Raw genomic sequence first — 27,362 nt, 5'->3', positions numbered from 1 at the left:
CCTCTGGTCACTTGGGATAGTCTTTAGAACTGCTGGAAAGAGCATTCACGACTTGACGCTCAATACTGTTCAGTTAGCACAAGCCCACCATCCCATATAAAAAGCAAATTGGATACCTGGAGAAGGCTTGTCCCAGAATGGTGCAAGTGTCCTAATGGTACTGGCAAACACTGCAGTTGGACCACCTGATCCCCTTCCAAACCTTTTTTAAAATTAAAGTACTATTAAAATATCAGCATCTGTTTTGAATAAATTCCCAGCAACACTCCACCAGCCCTTTTGTAAGCTGTGTGTTGCTATTTTAGCAGTACTGATCATGTAGCACTTTGGCAGTTTGCCACTGGCATAATAGTACTCTTTCACCAACAGAAGTGGATCCGATGGAAAATATTACCCCACCTACCTTACCTTTAATACTCAATACATATTCATAAGAGTCCCTTGCAATTCTCAGAATTGCATGTTTAGCCCGTGATCAAATGAACTCTGCATTCCTACAGAGAGGTCTGTTATCAAGTTCTTGGCCAGTCCTTTTTTACTAAAAGAAGCCTTTGCACCATGGCCTTTGAGAGTTACAGAAACTGAAAGAGAAAGTGTTAATCAGGATGCTTTATTAAAAGGAGTGTTACGGGCTTTTTACAGTTGCCAACCCCAAGCATTCAGAAATCATGAGTCAGGCATCCAAAATCATAAAATTGGCTTAAAAATTATGAGATTCCTTTTTAGGGCTGTCAAGTGATAAAAAAATTCATCGCGATTAATCACACAATTATAAAAACAATAATAGAATACCATTTAAGTATTTTTGGATGTTTTCTACATTTTCTGCAATGTCAAACTTTAGCGCCTACAAGTCCAATCAGTCCTACTTCTTGTCCAGACAGTCGCTCAGACAAACAGGTTTGTTTACATTTGCAGAAGATAATGTAGAAAGTTGATTTTCTTTTTTGGTGATTAGGCTTCTGTAGTTTCCGCATAGGAGTGTTGCTCTTTTAAGACTTCTGAAAGCATACTCCACATCTCGTCCCTTTCAGATTTTGGAAGGCACTTCAGATTCTTAAATCTTGGGTCGAGTGCTGTAGCTATCTTTAGAAATTTCACACTGATATCTTCTTTGCATTTTGTCAAATGTGCAGTGAAAGTGTTCTTAAAACAAACATGTGCTCGGTCATCATCCAAGTCTGCTATAACATGAAATATATATGGCAGAATGAGGGTAAAACAGAGCAGGAGACATACAATTCTTGTCCAAGGAGTTCAGTCACAAATTTAATGAGCGACATCAACATGGAAGTATGTCCTCTGGAATTATGGCCGAAGCATGAAGAGCCATAGAAATCTTTAGTGCATCTGGCATATAAATATCTTGCGACACCAGACACAACAGTGCCATGCGAATGCCTGTTCTCATTTTCAGGTGACATTGTAAATAAGAACCGGGCAGCATTACCTCCTGTAAATGTGAACAAACTTGTTTCTCTTAGCAATTGGCTGAACAAGAAGTAGGACTGAGTGGACTTGTAAGCGCTAAAGTTTTACATTGTTTTGTTTTTGAGTGCAGTTATGTAACAAAAAAAATCTACATTTGTAAGTTGCACTTGCATGATAGAGATTGCACTACAGTACTTGTATGAGGTGAATTGAAAAATACTATTTCTTTTGTTTATCATTTTTACAGTGCAAATATTTGTAATAAAAATAATATAAATTGAGCACTGTATATGTTGTATTCTGTTATGTGACTGAAATTGATACATTTAAAAACGTAGAAAAATATTTAATACATTTCAATTGGTATTCTATTGTTTAACAGTGCGGTTAATTGTGATTAATTTTTTTGAGTTAATCACGTGAGTTAACTGCGATTAATTGGGAGCCCTGTTCATTATTTTTTTAAAAAAACACCCATTTGTGGTTCTTGTGGTTCTTTTTCTTGGCTTTCTGCTTTTTGTGCCTTTGGGGTTCATATTTTCTCGCTTTGATGTCAGTGGGGTTTCAGCATGTGTTTAAATGCTGTCCTAAATAAAGATGTTTTCGTGAGTCAGGGTGCAGCTGATTTATATGCATGGAGTGGCAATGTGAAGTTGGTATTTTCACAGCAGCAGCCTATAAAGATCCAGGCTTTTACTGTAATTGGATTTTCACTCCACATATATTACAACACTCTCATGTCACATTCATAATTTTATAACAAAGAATCTGAAAGCTGATAATGCGTCAAAATGTCTTTAAGTTAAATGTGGCCGTTCAAACAGTCCAGCATTTTTAATAATACATGTTATACGGGAATGTAGAATCATGACTGTAACACATCCTGCTATAATATTTAAGCGGCTAAGAACTTTAATACATTTTTCTGCCAAAACGACATTCAAAATTGACTTCCCTTTAGAGAGAAAATGGTTTTTATGTGAATCTGGTATTTCTCAAAGGCTTGAATAGTATCTAAAGGAAAAAATAGTTCTTGTGAGAGACGTTTCCTTTTTTGGAGTTATTCTAAGAGACTGAAAAGTTAGAATTAGGAAATCAGTGCTGTAAATTTCCCATACAGGTAAGAGAGATGGACAGAATTCATTAATCGTCTCTGCATACGCTAAGCCAGCTTTCAATAAAGCTCTGACTTACGTTTTTCATAATCCAATGGTGTTTTACTATAGAATCCGATACACCGAGAAGCAGAATGTAGCAGTTAATGTATCATCCACGCATTTTTTATATTCACCCCACCATTAAATAAACACCATAACGTGGAAATGACAATTTACAGAAAAGGTAGACTATTTTAGTTTAACAACGGATACTTCTGCTCTCCAGAAATGGCAACCTGCCCTTCCAGGACAATTAACTTAATGATCACATAGGTCTTTTCTACATCCATTGCCATGATTCTGTATAAAGAGATCCACAGCACTCCTCCTCCGCATTTTAATTCTTACAAAACTAGCAAACCCCCAGGTGGCTGTTACAAGAAATGTCAACTATTACCTAAGGATTTTGGTGGCCTCTGTGTGATACTGTGAGAGAGCGGAAGATTTCTGACTATTCGGGGCATGATGGTGGTTGAGATTCTTGAAATGAGGCTTTCTGCCACTGCGGTGCATGTGTTTTGGCTAGCAGAAGGCACAGGGGTGTGATTATGTGATCCTCTAACTTGAATGACAGACTGTAAACTGTTTGGGGCAGGGACTGTCTTTGTACTCTGTGTGTGTGCAGTGCCGAGCACAGTGGGGTGTTGCTCCATGACTGCCGCTGCTGTGTGCTACCACAATACAAATGATGATGAAGATAATAGTAATGATAATAATAATACGTAATAAGGCCTCCATGAATGGTGAGCACGAGGATTGCAGACAGTGTTGTTAGGGTAGCAGGTACCTGGTTTTCGACCGGAAAGTCCAGTCAAAAAGGGGACCTGACAGTGTCCGGCCATATCTACTGACTGGGTACGCAAAGTCTGGTTACTGCAAGCAGGGAGGCCCCAGGTCGTCACCAGCGCCAGCCTCCTACCTGCGTTAGGAGGCTGCAGCTACCATCCGCAGCACTGCAGGTGACGCCTTCCCAACCTAGGCAGGGGAGAGAGGGGAATAGCAGCAAGCAATGTGGGGGGGAGGGGACGAAGAGGATCAAATGAGGGGCGGGGTCTTGGTGGGAAGAGGCGGGGCAGGGGTGGGGCCTTGTGTGGAAGAGTCAGGATGAGGGAGGATGACGGTGTCCGGGTTTTAAATATTATGAAGTTGGCAACCCTAAGTGTTGTCATTATTCAATGTGTAGATTGCGGATAGCGCCTACAGGCCTCAGCCAGGTCAAGGTCCCATTGAACTGGACACTGCACAAAAATATAGGAAAGCCCTGAGGAGCAAACACTCTAAAAGACAAGATGTAACAGGCCAGTGAGACAAACAAGCGGGAGGAGTGCAGAGGAGACAGGGTAACAAAAATAATAGGACCGGCACAATTCTTAGTCACCTGCTTTGTCTGTGGCAGCTTTCAAATAGCTCCACTCCTGCTCTGCAGCCTGGGAGAAGTAGTCCGTCTGCCTTATGATCCCTACACTTGGCTCTTTCACCTGGGCTTTGCCCAGAGGTCACGATCTGGCATGCATTGACCTCTGCCTTTTTTCTTCTTCTCATCCCTTTGAGTGGCTCTCATTCACCCTGATAGTTTTTGTTAAAAAAAGAACTAAAGGTTGGAAGATTTACACAGCTATTAAAGGCTAAATTCTCTCTGGTCTGGGCCACAGAGCTGATCTCTTGATGCCCATTCTGCTCTGCGTGTGAAATTCCTCCCATGCAAAGGGCCAGCAACAGTCGTGTATGTGATGTAAGTCCTTAAACCCTCAGAATAGCACAAAAGAGAGACAGAAGAACAGAAGTGAAGAATTTCATCATGCAGATGACAGAGGAGATTTTGGCCCTAAGATTGTGGCATGACCCACAGTTTCAAACTCTGGTTTATGGGGTTACTGGGGGTCATAACTCTCAGCTAGAATCAGGACTCCCTGAAGCCCAGATCAAAGGTTCCCCTCTGGGGAGGAACAATGGCCCACTCCCTCTACTTAAACAAAAAGAAGAAACAAATGGGCTCTGCCCTGCTTTGGACTGCTCACCCAGCTCTACTTGTTCTTGTCTTCTAATCCAGACCTCCTTGTTTCTTGACACAGTCTGATTCCTGGAATCTGACTCATGGTTCTTGATATCTGGTTTGTCTCCTTTTCCTGACCTTCTTTGGTTTCCTTATTTAACCTGATTCCTGGTATCTGACTCATAATTCCTGACCTCCCTGTTCCTGACTCGTCCTGATTCCTGGTGTCTGACTCTTGGTTCCTGACCTCAGCTCCTGACCTCCTGGTTCTGAACCCTGGCTGGCGTGGAGACCTGCCTCCCCCAACACTAACCACCAGTCCTGACTGCCTACATCCCGGCCTTGATAGATTGGTCCTGACAGTATAGGCCCAATCCAGCATCCAGTGAATTTAATGGAAAAACTCCAGTTGACTTCAGTGGGATCTGCATCATGCACTGTGAAAGAATTATTTTAATATATACATTTATCAGTGTCAGTTTCATCTCTAAATATTCTCATTCCTACTATATTATAAATGACTGAACTTATAGTGACAGGTTTCAGAGGAACAGCCGTGTTAGTCTGTATTCGCAAAAAGAAAAGGAGTACTTGTGGCACCTTAGAGACTAACCAATTTATTTGAGCATGAGCTTTCGTGAGCTACAGCTCACATCTGATGAAGTGAGCTGTAGCTCACGAAAGCTCATGCTCAAATAAATTGGTTAGTCTCTAAGGTGCCACAAGTACTCCTTTTCTTTTTGAACTTATAGTGAGATAAAAGTTATAGCTAGATGAAAGTGTTCCTCATTTTAAGGAAATTATTCTTTAAGTCTTGGAACAATATTAACCGAGTAGCTAGAGGTGGGAAGAGTATGGAAGCTCCATTTTGTGAAGGATTTCAAGTTTTTGAAATTTGACTTAGTTCTGATTTGACCCAAAATTTTGAAATTTTGCAAGAAGGAATTTTAAAAATAAAACAAAAAAGTGTTTCAGGTCAATCATTTCATATTGATTTTGATTCTTTAAATTTTCTTTGCATAATAATAATAAATATGATATAATATTTTAAAAATTTCAAAACAAAAAATCCTTTCAGAACAAAAAATCGAAACATTTCATTCTGAAAATGTCAAAATTGGACATTTCAACATTGTCGGAACTTCCCCTCCCATTTTTCCGAAATGAAAATTCCGGTGAAATCGACCCAATTTTACAAAGTCTTTTGATTTCAAGAGAACTGTATACTCTGATGAAATATGGTTTTGTCAAAGTTTCGCTGAGCAGCTCTACTAATATCTCAGATATAGAAATAAGAAACATTTTGACAATATATTTTATTGTAGGTGAATGTGTAAATGTTACTTGATCAATGCAGGAACAGGAGTCACATTTCTCACCAAAGAGGTCTTTAGGAAAACTCTATTGTGTTGATAGATTAAATTATTCATAGGGTATGTCTACACTACGAAATTAGGTCGAATTTATAGCAGTCGGTTTTGTAGAAAGCGGTTTTATACAGTTGATTGTGTGTGTCCCCACACAAGTGCTCTAAGTGCATGTAGTCGGCGGAGTGTGTCCACAGTACCAAGGCAACCATCGACTTCCGGAGCGTTGCACTGTGGGTGGCTATTCCACAGTTCCCGCAGTCTCCACCGCCCATTTGAATTCTGGGTAGAAATCCCAGTGCCTGATGGGGCTAAAATATTGTCGCGGATGGTTCTGGGTACATATCGTCAGGCCCCCGTTCCCTCCCTCCCTCCGTGAAAGCAAGGGCAGACAATCGTTTTGCGCCTTTTTTCTTGAGTTACCTGTGCAGACGCCATACCACGGCAAGCATGGAGCCCGCTCAGCTAACCGTCACCGTATGTCTCCTGGGTGCTGGCAGACGCGGTACTGCATTGCTACGCAGTAGCAGTTAATTGCCTTTTGGCAGCAGACAGTGCAGTATGACTGGTAGCCGTCATCGACGAAGTCTTGGGTGCTCTTTTAATCGGGCGCCTGGGCAAACATGGGAGTGACTCAGCCAGGTCATTTCCCTTTTAAGTTTCGTCTCGTGGCGATTGAGTCCTACTGGCAGTGCACTGTCTTTTAACCTCCAACCAGCAGAAGATGATGACTAGTCGTCATACTGCACCATCTTCTGCCGAGCACCCAGGAGATGATGATGGCTAGCGCTCGTACTGCACAGTCTGCTGCCAGCAAGATGTATAAAGATAGATGAAGTGGCTCAAAACAAGAAATAGACCAGATTTGTTTTGTATTCATTTTCTCCTCCTTCCCCCTGTGACATCAACGGCCTGCTAAACCCAGTTTTGAGTTCTATCCTTGAGGTTTTGAGTTCTATCCTTGAAGGAACCATTCAGTTTCTTGCAAAGCCACCCCCTTTGTTGATTTTAATTCCCTGTAAGCCATGTTGTCAGTCGCCCCTCCCTCCATCAGGGCAACAGCAGACAATCGTTCCATGCCTTTTTTCTGTGCAGACGCCATACCACGGCAAGCATGGAGCCCGCTCAGATCACTTTGGCAATTAGGAGTACATTAAACACCACACATATTATCCAGCAGTATATCCAGCACCGGAACCTGGCAAAGCGATACCGGGCTAGTAGGCGACGTCAGCGCGGTCACGTGAGTGATGAGGACAGGGACACAGACTTCTCTCAAAGCAGGGGCACTGGCAATGTGGGCATCATGGTGCTAATGGGGCAGGTTTATGCAGTGGAATGCCAATTCTCGGCTCAGGAAACAAGCACAGACTGGTGGGACCATATAGCGTTGCAGGTTTGGGACGATTCCCAGTGGTTGCGAACCTTTCACATGCGTAAGGGCACTTTCGTGAAACTTTGTGACTTGCTTTCCCCTGCCCTGAGGCGCAAGAATACCAAGATGAGAGCAGCCCTCACAGTTGAGAAGCGAGTGGCAATAGCCCTGTGGAAGCTTGCAACGCCAGACAGCTACCGGTCAGTCGGGAATCAATTTGGAGTGGGCAAATCTACTGTGGGGGCTGCTGTGATGCAAGTAGCCCACGCAATCAAAGATCTGCTGATATCAAGGGTAGTGACCCTGGGAAATGTGCAGGTCATAGTGGATGGCTTTGCTGCAATGGGATTCCCTAACTGTGGTGGGGCCATAGACGGAACCCATATCCCTATCTTGGCACCGAGCACCAAGCCGGCGAGTACATTAACCGCCAGGGGTACTTTTCAATAGTGCTGCAAGCACTGGTGAATCACAAGGGACGTTTCACCAACATCAACGTGGGATGGCCGGGAAAGGTACATGACGCTCGCATCTTCAGGAACTCTGGTCTGTTTCAAAAACTGCAAGAAGGGACTTTATTTCCAGACCAGAAAATAACCGTTGGGGACATTGAAATGCCAATATGTATCCTTGGGGACCCAGCCTACCTCTTAATGCCATGGCTCATGAAGCCATACACAGGCAGCCTGGACAGTAGTCAGGAGCTGTTCAACTACAGGCTGAGCAAGTGCAGAATGGTGGTAGAATGTGCATTTGGACGTTTAAAAGTGCGCTGGCGCAGTTTACTGACTCGCTTAGACCTCAGTGAAGCCAATATTCCCACTGTTATTACTGCTTGCTGTGTGCTCCATAATATCTGTGAGAGTAAGGGGGAGACGTTTATGGCGGGGTGGGAGGTTGAGGCAAATTGCCTGGCTGCTGGTTTCACACAGCCAGACACCAGGGCAGTTAGAAGAGCACAGGAGGGCGCAGTGCGCATCAGAGAAGTTTTGAAAACCAGTTTCATGACTGGCCAGGCTACGATGTGAAAGTTCTGTTTGTTTCTCCATGATGAAACCTACTGCCCCTTGGTTCACTCTACTTCCCTGTAAGCTAACCACCCTCTCCTCCTCCCTTCGATCACCGCTGTCAGAGTCATTGTTGCTTCACATTCATGCATTCTTTATTCATTCATCACACATATAGGGGGATAACTACCAACGTAGCCCAGGAGGGGTGGTGGAGGAGAGAAGCACCAGGAGGGGTGGTGGAGGAGGGAAAGACAAGACCACACAGCACTTTAAAAGTTTAAAACTTTAAACTTTAAAACTTGTTGAATGCCAACCTTCTGTTGCTTGGAGAATCCTCTGGGGTAGAGTGGCTGGGTGGCCAGAGGCCCCCCCACCACGTTCTTGGGCGTCGGGGTGAGGAGGCTATGGAACTTGGGGAGGAGGGAGGTTGGTTACACAGGGGCTGTAGCGGCGGTCTGTGCTCCTGCTGTCTTTCCTGCAGCTCAACCATACACTGGAGCATATTGGTTTGAGCCTCCAGCAGCCTCAGCATTGAATCCTGCCTCCTCTCATCATGCTGCCGCCACATTTGAGCTTCAGCCCTGTCTTCAGCCTGCCACTTACTCTCTTCAGCCCGCCACTTACTCTCTTCAGCCCGCCACCTCTCCTCCCGGTCATATTGTGCTTTCCTGCACTCTAACATTGTCTGCCTCCACGCAGTTGTCTGTGCTATGTCAGTGTGGGAGGACACCATGAGCTCAGAGAACATTTCATCACGAGTGCATTTTTTTCGCCTTCTAATCTTCACTAGCCTCTGGGAAGGAGAAAATCCTGTGATCATTGAAACACATGCAGCTGGTGGAGAAAAAAAAAAGACGCAGTGGTATTTAAAAAGACACATTTTCTAAAACAATGGCTACACTCTTTCAAGGTAAACCTTGCTGTTAACATTACATACACAGCACATGTGCTTTCGTTCCAAGGTTGCATTTTGCCTCCTCCCACCACGTGGCTAGCCCTTCACCCCCCAGCCCCGCCCACCCCGGCTAACAGAGGGGAACATTTCTGTTCAGCCACAGGCAACAGCCCAGCAGGAACGGGCACCTCTGCATGTCCCCTTAAGAAAAGCACCCTATTTCAATCAGGTGACCATGAATTATATCTCTCTCTCCTGAGGATAACACAGAGAGATAAAGAACGGATGTTTTTTGAATGCCAGAAAACATACACTGCAATGCTTTGTTCTACAGTGATTCCCAAGTACGTGCTACTGGCCTGGTGTGTCCTACCATGGTGGGTGGAATAAGGCTGCCCTCCCCAGAAACCTTTTGCAAAGGCTTTGGGAGTACATCCAGGAAAGCCACAAATGCCAGGGCAAATTAATCATTAAACATGCTTGCTTTTAAACCATGTATAGTATTTTAAAAAGTACACTCACCAGAGGTCCCTTCTCCGCCTGGCAGGTCCGGGAGGCAGCCTTGGGTGGGTCCGAGGGGGACTGCCTCCAGGTCCAGGGTGAGAAACAGTTCCTGGCTGTCAGGAAAACCGGTTTCTCCGCTTGCTTGCTGTGAGCTATCTACAACTTCATCATCATCATCTTCCTCATCCCCAAAACCTGCTTCTGTGTTGCCTCCATCTCCATTGAAGGAGTCAAACAACACTGCTGGGGTAGTGGTGGCTGAACCCCCTAAAATGGCATGCAGCTCATCATAGAAGCGGCACATTTGGGGCTCTGACCCGGAGCAGCCGTTTGCCTCTCTGGTTTTCTGGGAGGCTTGCCTCAGCTCCTTAAGTTTCACGCGACATTGCTTTGGGTCTGTCATAAATATAAAGGGAAGGGTAAACCCCTTTAAAATCCCTCCTGGCCAGAGGAAAAATCCTCTCACCTGTAAAGGGTTAAGAAGCTAAAGGTAACGTCGCTGGCACCTGACCAAAATGACCAATGAGGAGAAAAGATACTTTCAAAAGCTGGGAGGAGGGAGAGAAACAAAGGGTCTGTGTCTGTCGGTATGCTGCTTTTGCCGGGGATAGAACAGGAATGGAGTCTTAGAACTTTTAGTAAGTAATCTAGCTAGGTATGTGTTAGATTATGATTTCTTTAAATGGCTGAGAAAAGAACTGTGCTGAATAGAATGACTATTTCTCTGTGTGTGTCTTTTTTGTAACTTGAGGTTTTGCCTAGAGGGATTCTCTATGTTTTGAATCTAATTACCCTGTAAGGTATCTACCATCCTGATTTTACAGAGGTGATTCCTTTACTTCTATTTACTTCTATTTCTATTAAAAGTCTTCTTGTAAGAAAACTGAATGCTTTTTCATTGTTCTCAGATCCAAGGGTTTGGGTCTGTGGTCACCTATGCAAATTGGTGAGGATTTTTACCAAACCTTTCCCAGGAAGTGGGGTGCAAGGGTTGGGAGGATTTTGGGGGGTAAGACATGTCCAAACTACGTTTCCCAGTAAACCCAGTTAGAGTTTGGTGGTGGCAGTGGATATTCCAAGGACAAAAGATAAAATTAATTTGTACCTTGGGGAAGTTTTAACCTAAGGTGGTAAAAGTAAGCTTAGGAGGTTTTCATGCAGGTCCCCACATCTGTACCCTAGAGTTCAGAGTGGGGGAGGAACCTTGAAAGGGTCCCTGTTATGGCCTCTGTCCTTCATGCCCTGGGAGATTTTGACAAATGTTTTGGCATTTCGAAAACCGGAACGGAGTTCTGATAGCATGGATTCCTCTCCCCACACAGCAATCAGATCCCGTACCTCCCGTTCGGTCCATGCTGGAGCTCTTTTGCGATTCTGGGACTCCATCATGGTCACCTCTGCTGATGAGCTCTGGCCAGCGTGGCAAGCTGCAGGTGACCATGCAAACAGGAAATTGAAATTCAAAAGTTTGCAGGCCTTTTCCTGTCTACCTGGCCAGTGCATCTGAGTTGAGAGTGCTGTCCAGAGCGGTCACAATGGAGCACTCTGGGATAGCTCCCGGAGGCCAACACCGTCTAATTGCGTCCACAGTACCCCAAATTCGACCTGGCAAGGCCGATTTAAGCGCTAATCCACTTGTCAGAGGTTGATTAAGGAAATCGATTTTAAGAGCCCTTTAAATCGAAAAAAAGGGCTTCATTGTGTGGACGGGTGCAGGTTTACATCGATTTAACACTGCTAAATTCGACCTAAACTCCTAGTGTAGACCAGGGCATAGATTCATAGATTTTTAAGGCCAGAAGGGACTATTAGACCATGTCTGACCTCCTGTATAACACAAACAATAGAATTTCATCGAGGTACGCCTGTATTCGGCCCAATAAATTGTGTTTCAATAAAGCACGTCTTTCCAGAAAAACATCTAGTCTTGATTGGAAGACTTTAAGAGATGGAGAATCCATCACTTGCCTTGGTAGTTTGTTTAAAAGCTTAATCACCCAATTAAAAAAAAGGATGCCTTATTTCCAGTTTGGTTTTAACTTCCAGCCATTGATTCTGTGTTATGCTTTTCTCCACTAGATTAAAGAGCCTGTTAGTGTTTTCTCACTGAGAAGGTACTTATACCTTCCTGTTATAGCTAACATTCCTTTTTAAGCAATTTATACACACCCACATGCACAAAACGTGTAACAAAAAAGAAAGAAGCTTTCCACTGTCATTTCTTTATTTTACTAAAAACTTGGTAAATTAATGACTTTAACGAATGAGACTTGCTATAATATTTTAATTGTGCACCTGTTTCTAAGAAGCAATGTATTCCTGTTGAGTCTTTTGATACTTATTTCATTTTACCCTGGTTGTTCAGTCCTGAGAAAATCTTTAGCATCTGGCACATTCTCCAAGTGCTTGACACAGATCTCAGACTCAGCTGCTCTAGGGGGGAAAAGAAAGGGCTGAAGCTTTGACAGGCTTTAGTAAGATGGGTGTCGCAGTACATTTAAGTTGAAGACTTGGCTGGTCTGTTGCCCGTTGATGTGTATAAGAGAAAAAACAGTGTTTGGGCTTTAATAAACACAGAAATCTGTTCTGCAGAGATGGGATAATTTAATCATTAATCCTTGTGGTTCAGAGAAAGTGAGGCTTAGCTAGGCAACGTACAGTATGCTACACACAGCCCCTGAGAGCAAAGTATGATTAGAAGACGCAATAAATGCATGCCGCTTATTAGAGCTGGGTGTGTTTTTTTGCACAAATATTTTATTCACCAAAAAACTGTAGCTGTGGTCACATGTCTACACTGCATTTTAAAACCCATAGCAGTGAGTCGCAGAGTCTCGAGATGTGGAGCTCGTGCTACAGCATTAAAAACAGCAGTCTAGACATTGTGGCTTGGGCTCTAAAACCCATCCCCTTCCTTGGGCTTCAGAGCTCAAGCTCAGATGTCTACACAGCCTTTGTCATCTTAGCACAAGCCCAAGTCTGTAGATCTGGGCTCTGACGCTCACTGCTGGGTGGCAGGAGCAGTGGAGGACGAGAGCACCCTTATAAATTTTAGCCCAGTGGTTCAGACCCTCATTTGGGATGTGGGAGACCCAGGTTCACTACCCTGCTCTGCCTGATGCAGAGAAGCAAGTTGAAATTGGGTCTCCTACACTGCAGGAGAGTGCCTGGGCCACTAGCCTATGGGATATCCTGATGGGGGACTCTTTCAGGCTCTCCTGTTCAAGCTGAACCATTATATATAAATAGTCACTGGATCTTTCATGTCCTAGGTTAGTGCCTCTTTCCCTGGCCCAATGACTATTCATTGTCATTCATTTTGTCATTACTGGCCTTGGCAACAATCCCTCTCAGTAAAACAGGTTCCTATATCCAAGGTGGTATGTGGTCTATTATCTGATCCATAACATTTGCCATAGCAATATAGACACTGCAGTCTCTTTATCTAAAGAATAGCTTTGTAAAATACCTCTTCTTTTAGGATGAAAAGCACTGTACAATAAGCATGTGAAGAATCCATCTTTTTTCTGATTTGTTGGATACTGTATTCCAGCTCCCCCAAATGTCACGGCTATCAAATAGGAATCCGGGTGGGGGTGGGGGCGGGGAATGTATATCCTTTAATCTCTGAGGAGAGAAATTGTCTAACATATCCCAGCCAGGCTTTAAAAGCTAAGTCAATACAACTACATTGTAATGTTTTATATACACAGCCTACAGTATGTAACAAAAACAGTATGGTCAATTTCCTCTTAAAGATGGTGCAAATTTTAGGGGATAGGTTAAACAAATTCTGATATCATTACAAGGCTATATTGCATTGACTGTAACATATAAAACATATATTAGTTGGAATTTAAATACCAGCAAGTTACATTTTAAGAACACTAGCCTTTCTGCATTGTCTGGCAGTAATCTAAGGATATGTCTAGTCAGCAGAAACTGTGCAAAGGCGAGTCTCTCCAAGCTAGCTTGAATCCAGCTCATGTGGGTCGCACTAGCAGTGAAGATGGTCAAGTGCAAGTTTCAGTGCAATTAGTGCAAGCCCAACACAAACCCTGGGTATGTGCATGGGTTGCTTGCCAGCACTGAAGGCCGTCTTCACTGCTATTGTTGTCTGCAGTAGCAGGATGCAAGGTTCTAGCCCACGCACCACTTTTGCTTTTTGGATATACCCTAAGACTGGAGAAGCTATCATTGAGATTGCTGGACATGCTATTGGTCAGACTTCAAGGAAAGACATCACAACTGGAGAAGGATTTGGAACGCTGTTAGAATTTTATTTCCATCAGTCTATGGACAAATGGGAGAGAGTCCAGCAGAGTGCAACAGAAATTATTAGAGGGCTGGGGGACATGACTTACAAGGAGAGGCTGAGGGAACTGGGGTTATTTAGTCTGCAGAAAAGAAGAGTGAGGGGGAATTTGATAGTAGCCTTCAACCACCGGAAGGGGGTGTTCCAAAGAGGATGGAGCTAGGCTGTTCTCAGTGGTAGCAGATGACAGAACAAGGAGCAATGGTCTCAAGTTGCAGTGGGGGAGGTCTAGGTTGGATATGAGGAAACACTATTTCACTAGGAGGGTGGTGAAGCACTGGAATGGGTTACCTCGGGAGGTGGTGGAATCTCCTTCCTTAGAGGTTTTTAAGGTCAGGCTTGACAAAACTCTGGCTGGGATGAGTTAGCTGGTGTTGGTCCTGCTTTGAGCAGGGGATTGGACTAGATGACCAACCCTCTTCCAACCCTAATCTTCTATTATTCTATGATTCTACCTGTGGGCTAAGTGGGTTCTAACAAATGTTCAGTACAGTTTCATGAATGTCAGTAGAATCCATCAATAAACTTCTCCCGTCCATCCCATCCACTTAACTATTCTGGCTTTCTTTTCATGTTGCTGGAGGATTTCTTCTCTGCTCTGCACTTCTATTTTGGCTTCTTCACTTTGGGGTATATTTTTGTTTACCAGTTTCAGGGAGGGAGCAGAATGAAATAGTTCAGCTCCTACATAAGGGGATGGCAACACAGGCACCTGTCCTATCCTTGTTCAACATGGATGAACCAGTTCGAAATGGATTCTAAATTCTTTCCTCCTGCTGACACTATCCTTTGTCACTCTTCGTGTATTTGTCTGTTTAGAATGCTCCTCACCCTGGCATCTATCAGTGCTTGAGCCACGGGGTGTCACTGCAGAAATGCTGGGTTTGTGTGAGTTCATCTCCTGAGTTAGGTCTTCAGATAGGTCCAGTATGAGAACTGTAGTTCGTGAAAGACTCCAGTGGGATGGAGTCAGCCACCATCTGACCTTTTGTATAGAAGACCATCACAGGCTGTTTATCTCTTGCAGCAAACATCTAAGCATATTGGAAGTAGAATCTTATCTGGTCACTACATCTGGAATCAGCTGTGAATACAGTCTTCATCATGTTAGCACCAATGTTTAAGACTTACGTGGATGCTAACATTGACAATCTGCCATTTAGCAAGCATGCCCAGAGATATCTTCTAATCTATATGGTAGTTCCTGACTGTTTGGTGCCAAAAGACTTCGTCTGTAGCACAAATATTTTCTTTATAAGCTTGTCTAGCTGGTTTTCTGTGAATCTTAGAAAGAGCTGGGTGATTTTTCTTTTTCCCTGTGTCCTCACTAAAGTCCCAGTCCAGCAAAACACTTAGGCCCAGATTCTCAAAGGCATTTAGGCTCCCGACTTCCATTGATTTCAATGGCAATCAAGCTTTGTTGGATCAAGACTGTAACCTGGTGGGCCCACTTGCCAGCCAGTGCATCAAATTAAGTTCCAAACAGTAGCAGAATTTCAGTCCCTTTCTTTAGGGACAGGTTTATTTCACCAAACCAGACCATTCTAACATAAATCAAATGGATAAATCAGGTCCTGCTGCCTGACCTCTGTCCAGGTCCTTTCCTATGACCTAGGGTGTCTTGCAGGTCTTTCTCCCCACTGAACTGCCTGTTGGCCTGAGGAGCAGATGATTTTAGACTATCACCTCCTTCCTGCCCTCAGACCCATCACTGGAGAGGCAGGTAATTGGTCACAGGTGGGGCTAAGACCACCTCCCTTGGAGGGCCAAACCTCCTTTGGGCATGACCTAAAAGGGTAGTATTTTGCCATTTATCAGAATTATCACTTGGGTCCCAATTTCTTCATATATGCCCGGGGTAATGATTTTAGCAAAAAATATGCAGGGAAGTTGGTAATGAGTTTTCTATAGTTCTCTTTGCCACCCCAATATAAATGCACAGCTGGAATGGGTTGGGTATCTACACCTGTGATTCGGGGAGCTATTTCAGATTTCAATAGGAGGGTCAGGTCCAGAAGTCTGGAAGATCTTGGAAATTTCTGAAGGAAAAAATGTAAAAAATCAATCTATTTCAGGAGAATTTCTTGTGATTATTTCCTATATCTTTAATAGCAATTCATATAGATTTACTACAACAAAATTAACCAACACAGGGCAGACAGGCAATTTTTAAAGCTAAGTAATCTGCACCTGTGGCATGCAGACCCAGTACCAAATAAAACCTATTTTTCAAGCTAAAAAAAACAAATTCAGAACACACAGGAGACAAATATAGTAAAATATTATTGATGCCCTGGCCTTAATGTATCCATCTTTTAGCCTTTGCACTGCAAGCAATGTAGTCTCGCAGTATGATACATTGCTACTATTTTTAGTAGAGAAAGATCAAATGATTTACTTTTAAAAAATAAAATCTATTTACCCCCATATATGTAATCCCCCATTATAAAGCCTGAATGACATTTACTGCAGTCTGTGGTGTAGTCCCTGGTGGTTTCAAATCCAAGCATAATTCTGGATGGTTTCATAGCTCTCCTCATTCTTATTTAAAACATTATCTATGCATAATGAACTTCTGAAGTCAATCCATTAAACTATTTATAAATGAATGTTTTAGTAGTTAGTTGATCATATTTCAGATTGTGGGAAGGAGAATGAGTCTAAGGATGGTCATATTGGGTTAGGCCAATGGTCCATCTAGCCCAATATCCTGTCTTCTGACAGTTGGCAACATCAGATGCTTCAAAGAGAATGAACAGAACAGGCAATCATCAAGTGATCCATGCCCTGTCATCCAGTCCCAGCATCTGGCAGTCAGAGGTTTAGGGTCACCCAGAGCATGGGGTTGCTGACCATCTTGGCGAGTAGCCATAGATGTTATCCTCCATGAATTTATCTTATTCTTTTTTGAACAAAGCTGTACCTTTGGCCTTCACAACATTCCCTGGCAAGGAGTTCCACAGGCTGTTTGTGTATTGTGTGAAGAAGTACTTCCTTTTATTTGTTTTAAACCTGCTGCCTGTTACTTTCATTGGGTGACCCCTGGTTCTTGTGTTAAGTGCAGTGGTAAATAACACTTCATTATTCACTTTCTCCACACCATCCCTGATTTTATAGACCTCTATCATATGCCCCCTCAGTCATCTCTTTTCCAAGCTGATTAATCCCAGCCTTTTTAATCTGTCCTCAAATGGAAGCCGTTCCATATCCTTAATAATTTGTGTTGCCCTTCTCTGTACCTTTATCATTTCTAATATATCTTTTTAGAGATGGGGTGACCAGAACTGCACACAGTATTCAAGGGGTGGGATTTGTACCATGGATTTGTATAGAAGCATTATGATATTTACTGTCTTATTCTCTATCCCTTTCCTAATGGTTCCTAGCATTCTGTTAGCTTTTTTGACTGCTGCTGCACATAAATGGAGAACTATCCACAATGAATCCAAGATCTGTTTCTTGAGTGATAACAGATAATTTAGGCCGCGTCATTTTATATAATGTGCATTACTTTGCATTCATCAACATTGAATTTCGTCGGCCATTCTGTTGCCCAGTTACCCAGTTTTGTGAGATCCCTTTGTAACTCTTTGCTTTGTACAACTATCTTGCATAATTTTGTATCATCTGCAAACTTTGTGCTGTATATCCCTTTTTCCAGATCATTTATGAATATGTTGAACAGCACTGGTCCCTTGGGGGATCCCTCCATTTACCTCTCTACATTCTGAAAACTGACCATTTATCCCTACTCTTTATTTCCTGTGTATTATCCAGTTACTGGTCCATGAGGGGACCTTCCCTCTTATCCCATGACTGCTTACTTTGCTTTAGAGCCTTTTGTGAGGGACCTTGTCATAGGATTTCTGAAGGTCCAAGTACATTAAGTCCATTGGATCACCCTTGCCCACATGTTTGTTGATCCCCTCAAAGAATTATAGTGAGTTGCTGAAGCATGATTTCCTTTTACAAAATCCACGTTAACTCTTCCCCAACATACCATCTTCATCTATGTGTCTGATAATTCTGTTCTTTACTATAGTTTCAATCAATTTGCCTGGTACTGAAGTTACCCTTACCGACGGGTAATTGCCAGGGTGGCCTCTGGAGCCTTTTTTAAAAATTGTTACATTAGCTATCTTCCAGTCATCTGGTACAGAAGCTGATTTAAATGATAGGTTACATACCACAGTTAGTAGTTCTGCAATTTCACATTTGAGTTCCTTCAGAACTCTTGGGTGAATACCATCTGGTCCTGGAGACTTATTACTGTTTATCAGTTTGTTCCAAAACCTCCTCTACTGATCCCTCAGTCTGGGACAGTTCTTCAGATTTGTCCCCCAAGAAGAATGGTTTAAGTGTGGGAATCTCCCTGGCATCCTCTGCAGTGAATACTGATGCAAAGAATTAATTTAGCTTCTCAGCAAAGACCTTGTCTTCCTTAAGTGCTCCTTTAGCATCTTGATCGTCCAGTGGCCCCACTGATTGTTTGACAGACTTCTTGCTTGTGATGTGCTTAAAGAAAAATTTCTGTTTGTTTTTGTGTCTTTAGCTATTTGCTCATCAAACTCTTATTTGGCCTTCCTAATTATACTTTTACACATGACCTGCCAGAGTTTATGCTCCTTTATATTTTCCTCAGACGGATATGACTTCCGGTTTTTAAAAGATGCGTTTTTTTCTCTTAACTGCCTCTTTACTCTTTTTTATAGCCATGGTGGGTTTTTTGTTGTTGTTGGGTTTTTTTGGTCCTCTTACTGTTTTTTTTTAATTGGGGTATACATTTAGTTTCAGCCTCTATTATGGTGTTTTTAAAAAGTTTTCATGCAGCTTGCAGGCATTTCATTCTTGTGACTGTTCCTTTTAATTAACTAGCTTCCTCATTTTTGTGTAGGTCTCCTTTTTTGAAGTTAAATACTGATGTGGTGGATTTCTTTGGTATTTTCCCCCTTACAAGGATGTTGAATTTAATTACATTATGGTGGCTATTCCTGAGTGGTTCAGCTGTATTCACCACTTAGACCAGATCCTGTGCTTCATTTAGAACTTTATCAAGAACTGCTTCTCTTCTTGTGGGTTCCAGGACTAGCTGCTCCAAGAAGTAGGCTTTAATGGTGTCTAGAAATTTTATTTCTGCATCCCGTCCTGAGGTGCCCTGTACCCAGTCAATATGGGGACAGTTGAAATCCCCCATTATTGTTTGGTTTTCTGTTTTTGTAGTCTCTCTAATCTCCCGGAGCATTTCACAGTCACCATCACCATCCTGGTCAGGTGGTCTGTAGTACATTCATACCGTTATACTCTTATTATTGAAGCACGGAATTTCTATCCATAGAGATTCTATGGTGACATTTCAGTCATTTAAGATTTTTACTATATTTGACTTTATACTTTCTTTCACATATGGTGCCACTCCTCCGCCAGCACGACCTACTCTGTCATTCCTAGATATTTTGTACCCTGGTATTACCGGGTCCCATTGATTATCATTGTTCCACCAAGTTTCTGTGATGCCTATTATATCAATATCCTCATTTAATACCAGGCACTCAAATTCATCCATCTGAGTTCTTAGACTTCTAGCATTTGTATACAAGCATTATTAAATATGTCAATATTTAATTGTCTGCCTTCGTGTAATGTAATTGAATGGGACTCTTTTTCGTTTGATTGTCTCTTCAGTTCCTACCTGTACTTTATCAACTACTGTCTTCTCATCGTTACTAGGATGTACAGTATGCCCTTAATAAATCTTCCCCTAGGGATATCTCTATGTGAACTGTGTGCTCCTCACCTGTCAGCTTTCTTCCAATCCTTAGTTTAAAAACTCCTCTAGTCTTTTTAATTTTACATACCAGCAGTCTGGTTCTGTTTTGGTTTAGCTGAAGCCCATCCTTCCTGTGTAGACGTCTCCTTTCCCAATAATTAATAAAGCAAAATCCCTGCTCCAGAATACCATCGTCTCATCCATGCCTTCAGACCCTGCCGTTCTGCCTGTCTAACTGGCTCTGCACGTAAAACTGGAAGCATTTCAGAGAATGTTACAATGGAGGTTCTGGACTTTAATCTTTTACCTTGCAGCCTAAATTTGGCCTCCAGGACCTCTTTCCTACCTTTCCTTATGTCATTGGTACCTACATGTACCACAACCTCCAATTCCTCATCAACAGTGCACATCAGTCTATCTAGATGTCTCGAGAACCATCTAGATGTCTCACAGCCTTCACACCCTTCAGGCAATTCACCATGCGGTTCTCTCAGTCATCAGAAACCCAGCTATTAATATTTTTAATAATTGAATAATCCCCCATTACTATTCCCTGTCTCTTCCTAATAACTGAGGTCCTCTTCCTTGCAGGGGTATCCTCAGTGTGAGAGGATACCATGACATCAGTTGTAAGGAGAGTCCCAACTATAGGATTCTTTCCCTCTGTTCCAGCTTGACGTTTTCCTTCACTGAGACTTTTATCCCCCGCAGCAGCCCAGAGGCTGTCAGAGCGGGAGGTACTCCTCTACTGTGTCCTGAAAAGTCTCTTTTTTGTACCTCTCTATCTTTCTTAGATCCTCCAGTTCAAACCCTCTGGTTTTGAGAGCCTGTACTTGCACTCTGAGGGCCCTGAGTAGCTTTCACCGAATGCACACACATGCCTCTTGCCCACAAGGCAGGTAATTATACATGCGGCATTCATTGCAATATCCTGGATAGCCCCCACTCTGTTGCTGGACTTCTGCCTGTGTTATTTATACTCTTGGGTAAAGATTGAGTAAACCTTGTACACACTGTGTTCTGACTGAAAAGTCTACATTTCTTCTCGGTTTGTTTTTCTCCTTACCCAGCAGCTAGCTGACATCATCTCTGTTTCTTTCTTCTTTCCGTCATGCTCCCTTGGCCGCCGCTCCTGCTTTTATATTCCTTTGCTGTTTGTGTCTGAGGTGTGAAAACGTTGTTTTAACTTGTTTATCCGTGAGGTCTGCTTTGGTTCAGAGCACGTACCATAATATTCCTCATCTTCAACATATTTGAATAGGCTTATTATTCTGTCTCCTTTCCCGACGCAATTTACCGTTGTACCCAATATTTAAAGAAGCTCAGCATCCCGTGAGAGACAGCTTTTCTATTTCCTTCCAATTAACATGTGGTGCTTCAAAATATTCCTTTGAACCAGGGTAAGCATTCAGTAGATACTTACAAGCCATGCATGCAAATGCATGTAATACCTATCAGAAGATGTCCGTGTTAGATTAATGTCTACTAGCATGTTGATATTCCTCCTGTGCTGAGATCTCCCTATTTTCCAAGATAAATGGTCATTTTCACACACTGAAATTTATCATCCTGCTATAATAAACCCCATTTATAGAGGACAAATAGCTCTTAGTTTGTCATTCCAAGGGTATTTGAGTTTTGAAGAACGGTAGCGTGAATAATAATGGCATTTATTCAACGGGGGAAAAGTTTACATGAGAGCTAAATGGGAGCTGCTATTATATATGTCTTTCATAGATCACAAGTGATTCAATTCACTAGAGAGATTTCATCATGTCTTAACTTTTCTGAAGGAATGCGAGTGTTGGTTTTAATTTAACCCAGTAAGGATCTGATTCGCTTGGCAAATTTTTATATTTATAACATTCTGAAAAATTTTACCTGTGAAAGAAGCCTGCGCTTTCAGATTGTGCTAGCAAAGGGGTGAATGTCACCCAGTTTGACTTCAAAAAAATTTTTCCACCAGCTGTCATTGTCTGAAGACTGTAAACTCTTCAGGGCAAGGGCCATGCATTGTTCTGAGTTTGGAAAGCGCCTAGCACAGAGGTTCTCAAACTTTAGCAACCCGAGGACCCCCATTTTGATTTAAAATGTTTCAGGGACCCCCAAACCCTCCCTGCTCCATGGACCCCAGTTTGAGAAAGACTGACCTAGCACACTGGTTGGCACTGCTGCAGTCTAAATCATCAGAAGCGAAGAGATAAACAAAATATCCTGAAACAGGTTCTTGTTAGAGATTGTGTTACCAGTGGCAAACCTCAGTTACTATAGTTAACTGCAAAATTAATTATCTCTTCACTATTCAGAAATGGTACGCATTTGTTTTTACAACACTGCTCCTACAGATTAATATTGCTATAAGAGCATGAGACTGGAAATCCTGCAAATTAAATATATCTGGATTATAACTTTCAATTAAAATAATATGTTTTTATTATTTTCTTAAAAGATCTCTTGGGAGGGGAAGGGAGTGGAGTAAAAGTATATTCTTCTGTTGTACGTGGTGGTGTCGTTTCTAATGATTCTGCTTGAATTCTTTGTGAGGGAAGAAATCAGCTGAAATCCTTTTCTTCCCACGTTGGGGCTGATCCAAAATCCATTAAAATCACTGACTTCAGTGGATTTTGGATCAGGCTCTATGGCTGTGATTAAGCAAAGCACTTAGAAGCACATGATTAACTTTAAGGAGGCCAGATGGGTGGGAAACTTTAAGAGGCCCTTACAATCTGTCCTCTTCACTGCACCCATCCAGAGATCAGGCTCATTGGAAAATCAAGATCAAGTCTTTCACTGTTCCCGGAGGTGATTACTTTGGATATTTGCAGTGAGGAATGAACCAGGCCAGAAATGTAGCTGATGCTTAAAATGTTCATGTCTCTCAAAATGCAAGTTATTTTGCAAATCAGATGTTTACAGTCTCACAATATATTTACTTGCAGGATCCAAAATTGCGTGAACTGTTGGATGCTGGGAACCTAGGAGGTCGGCTGGAGAATCGAATGATAACTGTTGTCTATGGTCCAGATCTGGTCAACATATCGTACTTGAACTTAGTGGCATTTCAAGAGGAAATAGCAAAGGTACATTCAATGTTACCATTATTTACATTTATGAATATTATTATTATTATTATTGTTTTATTTATTATTCAAATATGGGTAAAATAGAAAAAAGGAGGGGATTGTTAAGATGCACTCATGGATGAAATCAGCTTACTGTTAGAGAAATATACTGTACTGCATCACAGCAGCAAAGTGTATTCATGGGAAATTGTAAGCCATTGGTGTCTTTATCCTCAGAACATTGCTGGTTATTCTCTTTGCACAGCCGGAATGAGTGTTTTGTAAACAACTGTATGTCCAGAAAATTGCCTCCATGTCAAAGAATGCATTGTGAATTTCCAATAATAAGTCAATTTTTATCAACACCCATCACAAGTAATTTCCTATTGTGGGATATCCGTGATACCACAGTGTGGAAACTGTTGACTTTTTAATGTTGTCCTAGGTCAAAGTAATGAACTGAGGTTTGAGAGTCTATTTATCTGCACCTGCCTATTTATAAACTGATATGCCAGCAACGACACATGGCTTATACACCTAGCCTTTCTTGTTGTGTGCAAAGGTTTGTACTCCACAAATTTTCAGCATGTCTTTTCTCCACTCTTAGTGATTACCATATGTAAACACTTTTTTGTACAGTTTTACAGTACAGGCAAGTTGCATAAAATTAACATGTATTCAGCAAAATACAACAGATTTTTTAACGCAAGCTTTAGTTCCCTGTCTTCAAATACCTCCTAAATGCCTACATTCATTTAATTAAAATCATAATGTTTTGATCATGAAGTCCGCTAGATTGGCCAAAGATTGCTAGTCTTTATAGACTCCTGCTCTTTGTCTAGGGAAGGGGATATTTTCATTACTCACCAGTACCCTTTGGCCTCTCAGCCAACCCTCTTCTGAGCGTGCGCAGCCCTGGCCCTTGAGACCCACCACCTGAGCAGACCATCCACCCATGTGGGGAGGGACATGAGCAGCAACCCATTTGTCCCTGTGTGGGTGTGGCTTCCCTCTTCCCCATGCAGCTGTGATTGCAAATTCTCTCTGGCTGGTTGGTTGATCCTGGAGGATATAAAAAATGCAGAATGGTTACCTCACAGTACATTGTACAGCTAGGCTGCTAAGAAACCCAACACAGGTTTATTCTGCATGGGAGGAAGCACTTGAAATAAACATGAATAAATGGAAAAAGAATTTGAAGGAAGATGTAACGGCATAATAAAGCCTAATTGTGCAAATCTGCTCACTCTTTGGAAGAAAGAAGAAATGAACTAACACGGGACGAGTTGTATGCCTTTCTTTTCTGTTTTCCAGTCTAGCCATCCTGGGTCAAAGTCATGATATGTTTGCTATCTGAAGGACAAATTAGAAAAATCCAGAAATACTGTTATGTGTCCATTTCCAAGTTATTGATGGAAAGTGAAAATACAGTAAATAAAATTAGGTTCTGTGGAGGTTGAGCTACAGTAAATCCAGAGTTTCAGAGTAGCAGCCATGTTAGTCTGTATCTGCAAAAAGAACAGATGCATGAAGTGAGCTGTAGCTCACGAAAGCTTATGCTCAAATAAATTTGTTAGTCTCTAAGGTGCCACAAGTCCTCCTTTTCTTTCAGTAAATCCAGAGTTAATCTCTTTGATTTTAGTAACTAAGATCTGAATCAGGCTCTTAATTTATCTTTAATGTAATCTGACATATATGTAAACCAGCTGAGTTCATTTGTTACTGATCTGTCAGGCAGTATGTCCTGCGGGTAGGATTTTTAAAAGCATTCAGCACTGACATAGCTCTGCTCTCATTAAAGTCATGCTAAAACTCCCACTTATTTCAGTGTGAAAATCCCACCCTGCTTGTATATACCGCACTGTACTAAATAAACCCTCTAATTTTTCACAGGCCCAGTTCCTGCAATGAACTCCATGAGTGTAGAGATATCCCTGCACCCACATAAAGCCTCACTGGAGCGTCTAATGTGGACCTCATTGCAGGATCAGGGCCTTATAAATTTAGGAGGAGATTTTCAAAATCCCAGATGACAATTAGGCACCTAACTCCCATTGACTTTCCAATGGAAGTAGGTGCCCAATTGCCATATGTGCTTTTGGAAACATACTCTCAGTCACTGGCATGCACACTTTGCTATTTACCTTTCACGTGTCCTATGTTTGGGCTCGGCAGAATTCAATTTTTATTTTTTGCTGTTTTCTACAGATAACATTTGTTTATTTCTAAGCACTGACTTTAGATTTGTATGGATGTAAAGGTTTAAGGTTGTGCAAAATGGATTTTAAGCCTTTTATTTTTATTGATTTAAATGTTTAGTTGTGGAATGGGCGGAGTCAGGCAATGGGGTGGGTCAGACAGCAATAATTTAATGGCAGTAGATGATGAGATTCAAAAAGTTAAAGCATTATAACTATAAAACACAAATTGACAACATCACATGACAAATATACATCAAATATCCTTCAGTCAAACTCTGATAAGATCTCAAGATGCATTTGTCTCATTTCGCCTATCTGTAAATTTCAATTATTTTTGTTGGAAACATTTTTTGTAGGTTTGTGCGTACAGTGAAATTGACGTTCATTGACATTTGCCAATAAAATCTAATCTTTTAAATCCTGAGTATGTTATTTTTCAAGCTAAAAACACTCACTCTGAAAAACTTAACCTAAAATTATTTGAAAAAGATCTTAACAAAGCAATTTAAATAATCAAATTGTATTTTTTTTCTTACAGGAGTTGGTTTATATTTCTGTAGGATCTGAGTTTATTATTATTCAACTTTTGAAATTAATATATTTTCAAGACTTTTACTGGTCATTCAGTTCAAAAGGTTCAGTCCCTCACCTCCACTCTCTGAGTTGTGATAGAATTAATGCGGATATGAGCCTAAAGCTAAGCATTTAGTACTGATCTTGCTTTACGTGAATTAAATAAAGAACTAGAAAATTAAAATGAAGTCACAATACACTGCTTTGCTCACATTTCTCTAGGTAAAATAAATAATTGTTAATGCTCTCTAGGTGTGAGTTGAAGGTAACAGACATGCTAGTTAATACAGAGAGTGCCTGTTTGTACCTCATTTGTTGGGAATCCAAGAAATGGATTAGTAGATACATTCTAATGGTGGTGGGGATGAAGATGAATGGCAGTTACGCAACTCTTTTGTTTATTTAAATGGGAGTTGTATGTGTGTATCAAGGAGCAGAATTTGCAAGGGATTCCAGACACATTGGGTCAACATCTGGGCTTGAGTCTTGATTCTGGCATATATTGAGGTCACTCAGAAGTCGCTTTGCTGTAACCAGTGTAATTGAGAGGAGAATGAGCCCCTCCATGTTTGTTTATTTTTCTCCTTTCCCTATATGATCAAGGGCAATGTTTCCCCAGCCCCATTTTGTCTGATCCTTTCCATTCGAACTACTCTTGAAAACCCTTGGAGCTTCTGACTTCCACTCCATTAACTGTCTTCAAAGCATTTTTTTCTTTCTCCAGTAACCTAATCTCTGCCCCTTCAGACACCTGCTGTTTCCCATCATTGTCTTTCTGATGGTTTCAGTCTTCATTTCTTGCATTCACTTCATCTTTATGCTCCTCTTCCAGAATCTGTTTTCAAAGCTATCAAAAAATCCTTCTCTTCACATAGGAACTTATGCAGGGTCTCATCCACCAGTGTGATTGATACATGAGTTTTAAGGATCATCAGTCTGGTCTGAAAGAGACTCCCTTACCTTTGTTTAAAGACAACTCTGACCATTGCATTCCTCTTTCACCTATTCTACATCCGCTTGACTGTTATACAGTATCAGACTTCCTAGACAGACAAAGCTCTCAACTGTCTTATTTCCCAGTCTCAGAACCTATTTTATTTTGTCTAGTTCTATATCTTTTATGGTCCTCATTTCATTCTTTTCCATTTACTTAGAAAATGTTGTTGAAGAGAAAGATTTATATATGGATTTTATACAGATAAGGAGCTCAAAAAGTAGGGTCCTTAATATAAAAATTGGGGAGATGACCAGTACCGATAGAAAGGGAACTGAGACAGGGCTAGATCACGTGCTGGGTACGTGGCAGTTCAAGGAACAACTGGATCTAGGTGGGAAGGGGCTTTGGATCAGGCCTTTAGCTAACAGTTTGTCATTTCCTCCATACATGAGGGACAGTCCCTCATTTGTCTACATGGGGACACTCAGGAAGGTTAATCTGTATTAAATAAAGGTGTGTAAGTGCATTAAAGGAAGAAATCAAATTAAGGCCACTTTAATTCAGAATAAAAGTGTTTACATGGGGGTTTAATGCTGTTTATCTAAATCCATGTTAAAAATTAATTTCTATTAACCTTCCTTAATGTCCCCTGGTAGATAAGCCTTAAGTGATTTATCTACAGCATGTGCCCAGATACCATATGTTCTGTGATATGCTTTTTAGTATACTTCTTTATTCTTCCAAATTTCCTTTTTTGTTAAAATAAGCAGTAAAA

General features: G+C 41.7%; 1 protein-coding gene across 7 annotated transcripts in view; it reads left to right on the top strand.

The window, feature by feature from the left end:
• PLCB1 (phospholipase C beta 1) overlaps positions 1–27,362 on the top strand; it is a 666,388-nt gene that overhangs the window by 401,705 nt on the left and 237,321 nt on the right. For all 7 annotated transcript variants that reach the window (XM_048842561.2, XM_048842562.2, XM_048842563.2 and 4 more), the window contains exon 4: positions 22,754–22,894. In XM_048842561.2, coding sequence (XP_048698518.1) covers positions 22,754–22,894 — 141 coding nt within the window. The remainder of the gene's footprint in view (positions 1–22,753; positions 22,895–27,362) is intronic.

The sequence above is a fragment of the Caretta caretta genome, chromosome 3, assembly GCF_965140235.1.
Source record: "Caretta caretta isolate rCarCar2 chromosome 3, rCarCar1.hap1, whole genome shotgun sequence".
Taxonomy (NCBI): Eukaryota; Metazoa; Chordata; order Testudines; family Cheloniidae; genus Caretta; species Caretta caretta.
The sequence above is the reverse complement of the archived record's forward strand: the minus strand, read 5'-3'. Positions and strand labels throughout refer to the sequence as shown.